Source organism: Alosa pseudoharengus, unplaced genomic scaffold (genome assembly GCF_046254945.1).
Source record: "Alosa pseudoharengus isolate Yale_2024_CS ecotype anadromous, Long Island Sound unplaced genomic scaffold, YU_APseudo_1.1 YU_APseudo_1.1_scf_21, whole genome shotgun sequence".
Lineage (NCBI taxonomy): Eukaryota > Metazoa > Chordata > Actinopteri > Clupeiformes > Clupeidae > Alosa > Alosa pseudoharengus.
In genome coordinates, this window is record NW_027468674.1 from 18697274 (window position 1) to 18707273 (window position 10000).

At 48.7% G+C, this 10000-nt stretch overlaps 1 protein-coding gene across 1 annotated transcript in view; it reads left to right on the top strand.

Annotated features, from left to right (window-relative positions):
• The window catches only part of baiap2b (BAR/IMD domain containing adaptor protein 2b), a 79973-nt gene that overhangs the window by 19145 nt on the left and 50828 nt on the right, over positions 1-10000 (top strand). Inside the window, exon 3 of the mRNA XM_076298928.1 lies at positions 2290-2376. Within this exon, the coding sequence (XP_076155043.1) occupies positions 2290-2376 (87 nt within the window). The remainder of the gene's footprint in view (positions 1-2289; positions 2377-10000) is intronic.

The following is a 10000-nucleotide window of genomic DNA, read 5'->3' on the forward strand; positions in this document are numbered from 1 at the left end:
TAAGGGAGAGATGGAGAGAGAGAGAGAGAGAAAAGCAAAGGGATACAGAGGAAGAATGAAGAGAGAGAAACAGATATCTAGAGATCTAGAGAGAAAGAGACTGGGAGAGAGCTAGAGGCAGAGTGCTAGATAGAGCGATATGGAGAGAGAGAGAAAGAGAGAGAGAGAGAGTGATAGATGACGAGAGTGATGAAGCGATGCAGAGAGAGAGAGAAAGAGAGAGACACAGAGAGAGAGGCTGAGTGATATGAAGATAGAGCGATATGGAGAGAGAGAGAGAGAGAGTGATAGATGACGAGAGTGATGAAGCGATGCAGAGAGAGAGAGAAAGAGAGAGACACAGAGAGAGAGGCTGAGTGATATGAAGATAGAGCGATATGGAGAGAGAGAGAAAGAGTGAGAGAGAGAGAGAGAGAGAGGAATGAAGGAGAATGAGTGTGTTGAGGCGGGGGCTTATGGTCCATTGATTGTTGGTGAGTGGGCTTGTCTCTCTCTGCTAATTGGCTGCATGCCTCGTAGCCTCTGGATAGGGGGCAGGAAATCTCCTCTCTTGTACCCACGCCACCTCACTCTATCAGCCCCATAATCCTCTTTCCTGAAGACCCCTCAACACACACACACACACACACACACACACACACACACACACACACACACACACACACACGTAGAGCCTGCAAAGCCCCCCAAGGGCTCACCAGCTAATCTCCCTCCAACCTGGACACACGCTGCCCTAGAGACTTTTTCTGCGAATGCCAGCAAATTAGCCAGCCCACCCATCCATCCAAACATCCACCCATCCAAACATCCAGGCATCCATCCATCCAAGCTGTTAGCCCCCCCACTCACACTGAGTGTTTTAAAAGCCTTTATGGCATGGGTAGTTGCTTTTGCTGATCCCAGTAGATACATTTAACAGTTTGCATAGTATGTCATAAAACAATCTTTCCCTGCTTAACCATGCTTGCTAACATATTTATTAGTAACATTTATTTAGTTGTAGTATATGACTCAGCTTTTCAAGCGCTTGCCTTTCATGAGATTTCTCTCTTTTCAGCTTTATCTTTCTCTCTCTCTCTCTCTATCGCTCTCTCTCTTTCTCTCTTTCTCTCTCTGGTTCTCTCTCTCTCTCTCTCTCTCTCTCTCTCTCTCTCTCTCTCTCTCTTATTCATTCCTTCTCTCCCCTTTTGCCTTTGCTGCTTCAAAGCTCAAGCTCAGCCTCACCCTAGACCTGCCCTCATGGCCTGTGTGTCTGACCCGGGAGCTGCTGAGATGGGGCCGGGGCCCAACGCGCTCCCTGACCCGCTGGCTCCAGGTCAGGAGGTCGGACGGCACGGGAGCGCCTCAGCATGGCTTCATTCTGCATTCAGTCCGCCACAGAGTCACCCACACTCTCTTCCCCTACCCTCCCTTCTTGCACGTGGACACACAAACACACACACACACATACATACATACAGTACATATGTACACAGACACACACACATGCATACACACACACACACACACACACACACACATGCATACATACACACACACACACACACACACACACACACACACACATACACACACACACACACACACACACACACACACACACACACACACACACACACACACACATACTTACTCACACATACATATGTACACAGACACACATACAACCAACCCCTCCACACTCTTCTGAGTGCCCCCAGTTGAACCGCAACCCCATCACAAGCCTCCACCACCATGTTCTCACAGATCATCTGTTTCTTCATCAATCCAGCAAGCACCTCTTGTTAAGTGGCATAGTGAGATGGCACACACACACACACACACACACACACACACACACACACACACACACACACACACACACACACACACAGTGGAGATGCATGGAGTGTTAAGGGGCATGATTGTGTGAAGAGAGTATCACATTGACACTCCAACAAATTTTAACCTCCCCCTCTTGCTCCCAGCTTCATTTGCTGGAAACATCTATCATTCATGTCCTGATGGCCTGGACAGACAGGCTAACTTCCCCTCTCCACTGGTCACACTACCATACTTCCCCACACCCCATCCCTTCTTACCCCCTCTCCCCTCCACCCTCATGGGGCCTTAACCAGGGTACCCCACACTTCCTGCCCAGCACCTGCCACCTTTCCCCAGTAGCCAATCCTTACTCCATCCTTCTGGGGGAGTTAGTTTTGGGGGAACCGCAGGTGCAGGTTGGCGGCTAGCAGTTAGCGGTTAGCTCACCCTCCTCATCTGATGTGCCCAATGCTTCCATGTTTCCAGGTGTGACTTTCGCTGCGAAGGGCTACTTCGACGCGCTGGTGCGGATGGGGGAGCTGGCCAGCGACAGTCATGGCTCTAAGGATATTGGTGAGTCCTAGATAATGGTAGTCGCCCCCTGCTGGACGGAGGGGTGAATAGCGCAGCAAGGATAGACGTGAGGGGGTTGTAGAAGGGGACTAAAGGAAATGAGAAGATATTGTTGTAAGATTATCATGATATGCCCTCTCTTTCTCTCTTTCTCGCACACACACACACACACACACACACACACACACTCACACACACACACACACACACACACAAAGATGAATCAGAGGGAAAGTGTGTGTATTTGGTTGACTTGGAGGGAGTAAACCACTCTGTGAAGAGCATTTGAGGATACTTGTCACAGCTTCTTTGGATTGGCGTTTATTTCCTCTCAGCTGGTGAGGTCAAGCTCTCAGCGTGTTGCCCCAAGACCCAATAGGAAGTAAACACTCAACTCTTACAGAGGAGTCCGACTTTCAATGGAACACAAACATCCATTACTAGGAACGTGACTCATGTCTAACACAGCACAATCTCTAGATGTTTTCGCTAGCTGTTTGAAAGGTGCTTTTGCTCTAAATGTTCCATCATGACGATGGAACACTCAAAGAATCCTAAATATGCTTCCTCTCCAACACTACTCTCCCTGTTACAGTGCCGAGCCCGGGGGCTTGTCTTCCGGTTGATTGCGGATGGCGTGAGTGTGCTGGCTGTGTGTGTGTGTGTGTGTGTGTGTGTGTGTGTGTGTGTAAAACTAGCACCAATACTGTAGAAAGCAATATCTTTATTTGCACTGTATCTACTCACGTTGTACTATTTGCCACTTCGCTTTTGCTACTTTGTGGAAGAAGAAGTGGTTGACTAGTGCTTATTGCTTTGCAGCGGAGATGAGCACCTGTCTTCATGGGACTGAGTTTATGAACATTTATGTGGCTGTACGAGGGAGAAAGTCTGGTGGGTTATTGGCAGCTGTTAGGGAAATAAAGATAATGAGAAGCGCAGTATAGAAAAGAAAAGTCGTAAAGTTGTGTGTGTGTGTGTGTGTGTGTGTGTGTGTGTTTGTGTGTGTGTGTGTGTGTGTGTGTTTGTGTGTGTGCGTGTGTGTCTGTGTGCGTGCGTGCGTGCGTGCGTGCGTGCGTGTGTGTGTGTGTGCGGGTGCATAATTCATTATTCCTCCTGGGGAACTCACTAACCTTGTCTCGCTCGTGCGCAGCACTTTTCTCTCCTTTTCATTTTCGCTCCTCGCCGGCTCCGCAAAAATGCATATTCAATCGCGAACCCAACATGCATCCCCTCTTTCTCTCTCTCTCTCCCCCTTTCTCTCTCTCCCTCCCTCTCTCCCTCTTTCTCTCTCTCCCCCTTTCTCTCTCTCCCTCTCTCTCTCTCTCTCCCCTCTCTCCCTCTTTCTCTCTCTCTCTCCCCCCTTTCTCTCTCCCTCTCTCTCTGTCTCTCTCCCCCCTCTCTCCCTCTTTCTCTCTCTCTCTCTCCCCCTTTCTCTCTCCCTCTCTCTCTCTCTCTCCCCCCTCTCTCTCTCACTCATTCTCTTTGTCCTCCATCTCTAACTCCAATATGAACGCTGAAAGCCCATTATATCAGGCATTCCACATTAAATCATGCTGCGCTATTATCTGAGTCCCGTCGACTCAGTAGCATTGTAATGGAGGTCGGGTGCAGAGGAAATTCGTCCATCATCGAGGAGGCCTATTTCTGCAGGGTGTTCTGAGAGTCGTGTAGCGGCTCAGTACTGTTGAGGACGGATCCTCTGGTGCTGTCAGTGGACTTGATTCAGTGCTGTGTCATGCTAAGCTAATGGATAAGATGGCTGCGTCCAACGCACGCTTGTTTTGTTATAATTGGCTTTGTAGGTGTGTGTGTGTGTGTGTGTGTGTGTGTGTTTGTGTGTGTGTTATGTTGCATGAATATATTGTGTGTTCACACATTTTGTATGCATGCTTCTGTGAGCTGATTTATATATGCATTTAGCAGTGAAAAAGGGATGTGTGTCTCTCTCTGTGTGTGTAAGAGAGAGACGGAGAGAGAGAGAGAGAGAGAGAGAGAGTGTGTGTGTGTGTGTGAGAGTGAGTGAGCGAGTGTGTGTGTGTGTGTGTGAGAGAGAGAGAGACGGAGAGAGAGAGAGAGAGAGAGAGTGTGTGTGTGTGTGTGAGAGTGAGTGAGCGAGTCCTGCCCCAGCCCTTGCTGTTTTCATCTGGCTAATGTGGCCCTGTAGGCTAACTGCATTACTCCGGTGCATTGAGGCTCGTGCCACGCATGACTCAGATGGGGGAAATCAATGCCTTTCGCCCATATCAACACTGCCTCCCGCAGCTACAGGCAGGGGGTCTGTGTGTCTGTGTGTGCTTGTTGTTTTCATGGCTGTTTGGGTATGCTACGTTTGTGTGTGTGTGTGTATGTGTGCCTATATGTATTTGTGTGTGTGTGTGTGTGTGTGTGTGTGTGTGTGTGTGTGTGTGTGTGTGTTTGTCCTTGGTCTCCATCCCCTTAAATGTTTTGACAGAAAGATATTGCACAGGATTTAAAGACAAAAATAATGTCATTGAAGTCAGTGTATTTCCTCTTTGTCCTGTGTCTCTTTCTCTCTCTCTCTCTCTCTCTCTCTCTCTCTCTCTCTCTCTCTCTCTCTGTCTCTTTCTCTCTCCCCTTCTCTCCCCTCCTTGATCTGTTCTTCCCTGCGGTGCACTCATGTGGACTGCTGTGGGATTTGCATGTATGTTCAGCGGTTCTAGCAGCTCAGGTGAAGAGGCCCGAGCTCTAGGGGCTCAGGCAGCCCGTAACCGCAGTAACCCTTCCATCCCTCCCCCCTACCCCCTCATCCCAAGGGACACCAGACAGCAAAACAAAAACAAAAAACAAATCAGACAAAAACAAATCAAATAGTCAAAAAGCAATCAGGCTTTTCCCTCCGCTTCCATTCTGATGCCTCTGCCGTGTGAAGGAGATTAGACAACGAAGACGAAATGAAACGAAACAAAACAAAACACACGAACGGTTATAAAGTGATCACCTGAATTAGTCATGCATGACAACAGATTGGAGACATGTGGATGGATGAGTGAAAGAGGGGAGGGAAAGGGTATGAAAGAGAGAGAGAGAGGGATCATAGGAGAGAGAGAGGAAGAGAGAGGGGAGGATGGAGAAAGAACTAGACAGAGAGAAAAGAGAAGGAAAGATAGGGAGAGTGAGAGAGAGAGGGATCATAGGAAAGAGAGAGGAAGAGAGAGGAGAATGGAGAAAGAACTACTGTAGAGACAGAGAGAAAAAAGAAAAAGAGAGATAGAGTGAGAGAGAGGACAGAGCTGAGATAACAGACGTAACCCAGAGGGAAAAGAGAGGGAGGGAGGGAGCGAGGGATGAGTGGTTCAGTGGAGAGGAGAGGAGAGGTGTGATTGTTATTCACTGTGTCAGTGGGCACCTTGACAGAGCTCTTCTTTGCCCAAACAGTTCTGGCCCAGACAGTTTTGTACAGTCTGGGGGCAAACAAACAGAGACCAAACGGTTTATATATACAGCAGTCTATGGGAAAGACACACGACACTGCCAACACTGACCGGCTTACAGTCAGAATGAAGGAAAGAAAGGAATAAAGAAGGAAAGAGAGAAAGAAAAAAGAAGTGAATGGTTGTCTTTTTTACAGGTCTATGATTAAATCCCCACACACTGGCCAGATCTCATATACACAATCATAAGCACAACTCTGTACCAAAGCAACCTGCAGTCCTCTATACAAATGACAGATGGCTCTACTGTGACATGACACCGGCGACCCAGGATAGGAGGTGTGTAGGTGTGTGTACGTGTCCAGTGGAGTGAAGGCGTGTTTGTGTAAGTGTGAGTTTGTGACGGAGTGGAGTGATTGGGGAAGGGTATGGGGGAGAGAGTGTGTGTATGTTTATGTAAATTATTCAGTGAGAGAGAGAGAGAGAGAGAGAGAGAGGCTGTGAGGGTCTTGAGATGAAGGCACTAAAGTGAGAGCGAGAGAGATTGAGAGATTGAGAGAGAGAGAGAGATTGAGAGAGAGAGAGAGAGAGCATGAATCAGCGATGAAACCGTGATTCAGGAAAGTGGGTGATTTGGGAATGTGTGAGGGTGTTAGTGAACTGTTGAACAGATGAGTCGGAGATAGATATAACTCAGACACTATCATGACTTTGCAGAACGTGCTGGAACATAAGCTGATGCCAGCCGTGGTGTGTGTGTGTGTATGTGTGTGTGTGTGTGTGCGTGCGTGGTGTGTGTGTGTGTGTGTGTGTGTGTGTGTATGTGTGTGCGTGGGTGTGTGTGTGTGTGTGCATGGGTGTGTGTGTGTGTGTGTGTATGTGTGTGCGTGTGTGAGTGTGCATGGGTGTGTGTGTGTGTGTGCGTGGGGGTGTGTGTGCGTGGGGGTGTGTGTGTGTGTGTGCGCTGAAACAGAATTGGGAGGCAGCATGGCGTGAAGCGGAAATGCTTTTCCAGTTTAGTCGCTTCGTGTTCGCCACGGGCAAGATGACTTTGCTGCTTCCTCAGCTGTGTGTGTGTGTGTGTGTGTGTGTGTGTGTGTGTGTGTGTGTGTGTGTGTGTGTGTCTGCCCGCTTGTGTCTCAGCACGTGCTAGGGTTGTGGCCAGTGCTGCTGCGGACACACACACACACACACACACACACACACACACACACACACACACACACACACACACACACACACTGCGGTCACGCGAGGGCAGTCCATCCCTCACATGTGGCTCTATTTCTTGCCCTCTTCTTGTCATACTGACACACACACACACACACACACACATACACACACACACACACACACTCACACACACACACACACACACACACACACAAACACACACACACACACACACTCACACACACACACACACACACACACACACACACACACACACACACTGTCATCACATTATTTCTGGATATAGTTGTGTTTCCGGAGGCAGAGTGCCAGGCGGGTGAAAGTTTTGAAGCGTTGTCCGTATAAGGGAGTGGTCATGCGGTGAATGCCCTAACGTTCCTCTCCACACTCGCACTAATTATTGGGCTGATCTGATTAGACACAGCATATCAGACCACTAGCTGTGATTAATGTAATGCCTGCAGGAAACGCAGGGCAAGACATGACAAGGCAGGCACACTGTGCCCCAACAACAGGGTAGCTGACCAATCCAACCAGACTAGGATGCAAGAGGTGCCTTGTGTGTGTGTGTGTGTGTGTGCATGCATGTGCCTGCTTGCACGTGTCGTGAGAGTGTATTTGCATGTGTGTGTGTGTGTGCGTGCAGGAGTGTGTCTGTGTGTGTGTTTGTGCTTGCTACAGTAGTGTGTTTACCTGAGCGTGAAGCTTGGCAAGGCGACATAAGCAATCAGTGGTCCAACGGTGTGTGTGTGTGTTTGGGCCCTCAGGCTTGGAGGTAGCAGAGGCAGAGCTTTTACCCCGCTGCACACACACACACACACACACACACACACACACTGCGCTCACATCTGGATTGGGGCTGTACGCCGCGGTGTGTTCTTCTGCGAAGGAGCCGAGTGTGCTCACGACAACGCATGTGTCCCCTCACGTGAGCCCACACACCCCCACCGCCACCTACACTAGTGTCCTCTATATAAACCAGAAACTGTGGTAGATGTGTGTGTGTGTGTGTGTGTGTGTGTGTGTGTGTGTGAGTGTAAGTAACTAGTGTAAGTAACTCTCTCACGTGGGGTCTGAATAATGCAGGAGCTCAACCTTATGTGCAGGACTGAGTGAGAGTCTGGAGCTGTGTGTGTGTGTGTGTGTGTGTGTGTGTGTGTGTGTGTGTGTGTGTGTATTTGCTTGTCTGTATGTGTTAGTGTGCCTACAATAATAATGGTCTAGACATACTGCCCTATGTTTGTTTGTTTGTTTTTGCCTACATGTTTGTGCCCATGTGAGCTCTTGTGTATGTTAGTGTGTGTGTGTGTGTGTGTGTGTGTGTGTGTGTGTGTGTGTGTGTGTGTGTGTGTCTTGCACTATTCATGGTGGTGAGAGAGAGAGAACCTAACATGTGCATCATTATAAGGGAATGACAACGTAGGTCTCCTCTCCTCTCCAGGACTCTCCTCCTCTCCTCTCCACCCCTCCTCCTCTCCAGCACTCTCCTCCTCCTCTCCTCTCCTCCTCTCCCCCTCCTCTCCTCTTCCTCTCCTCTTCTCTCCAGCACTCTCCTCCTCCTCTCCTCTGCTCTTCCTCCTCTCTCTTTCTCCTCTCTTCCTCCTTTCCTACACTCTCCCCCCTCCTCCTCTCCTCATTACCGTACACATACTGTAGACATACTGCTCCACCAGGCCCAATACATAATACTGTACATGTTCTCCTACCTAGCCACCTAGCCTAAGTATTGTAGCACACTAGTAATACTGAACAAGAGCATAGAGTTGGTGTAGCATGTGTCGGGGTCAGGAAGCAAGCGGGCGTTATTAAAATGACCCCTGTACCTTTCGGATATATGAAGGTAGCATCTCTCATTGGTTGATGTGTGGAAGAGGCCTCTGAACTTCTAGCCTTATCATTTTGGTCTTTCACCTTTCCTCTCTCACTCTACATTTTCACTAGCTCGCTCATGTTTCCCTTCAGATTCCCAAAGATCTCTCTCAGTCTCTGTGCCTCAATCCGTGTGGTCAGTCACTGAGATGTAATGATGGGATCTCCGCTACTTAGAATGTGCACTTTTTAAAAGAACAGCAAGCACTGGGAAAGAAGGAGCTTCATTTTTGGAGCAGGAGATGAAGAGACTAGAACAGAAAGAGAGAGAGAGGGATGAAGTGAGTACAAATGTCATCAAATCAAAGAGAGAAAGAGAGAGACACCAAATAAGAGTTATTGTAATTTCATTTAGAGAAAGAGAGAGAGAAAGATAGAGAGAGAGAGAAACAAAGAGAGATCGGATAAAGGGGGAGAAGATTATAACTGCAGTGAAAAGTCGTCTGCAGAACTTTTTGTGGGCGTAATTAATTACCCGGTAGTGAGAAGTGGGTTGTGAAGAGGGTCTGGATGTTTCAGGTGTTTTTCCAAATGGCGTGGGGTCTGTTACATCATATACAGAGACAAACCTACTCCAGGAGTTTCAATGATGTCTGGATGTGCTGTGTGCACACACACACACTCTCACAATGCACACGTGCTTATATATACGTCTATATACAGTACATACATGTCACACCTACAGGCATTCACCCCTATACACCACATAAACCCATAACAGACACACACACACACACACACACACACACACACACACAGTCTCATACTTCATCAGCTACCACTGCACCAAACATTCTACGTGAGAATTCATTCATAACTTTTCCCCCTCTTCCTCCTCCTCCTCCTCCTTCATCCCCACCTCTGTGCTCCCCTCTGATGCTCTGAGCCTCTCCTCTTCCTCCTCCTCTTCCTCCTCCTCCTCCTCCTTCTTCATCCCCACCTCTGTGCTCCCTTCCTCCTCCTCTCCTCTCCTCAGCCGTGTGCACTGTGACGTGGCGATGCAGTGCTGGGAGAGAGAGAGTGAGAGAGATGAAGGGAAAGAGACTGTGTGTGTGTGAGAGAGAGAGAGAGAGAGAGACAGACAGAGAGAAGGGAGAGAGAAAGAGGAGAAAGACTGTACGTGTGTGAGAGAGAGGGAGAGGGAGAGAGAGAGAGAGAGAGAGAGA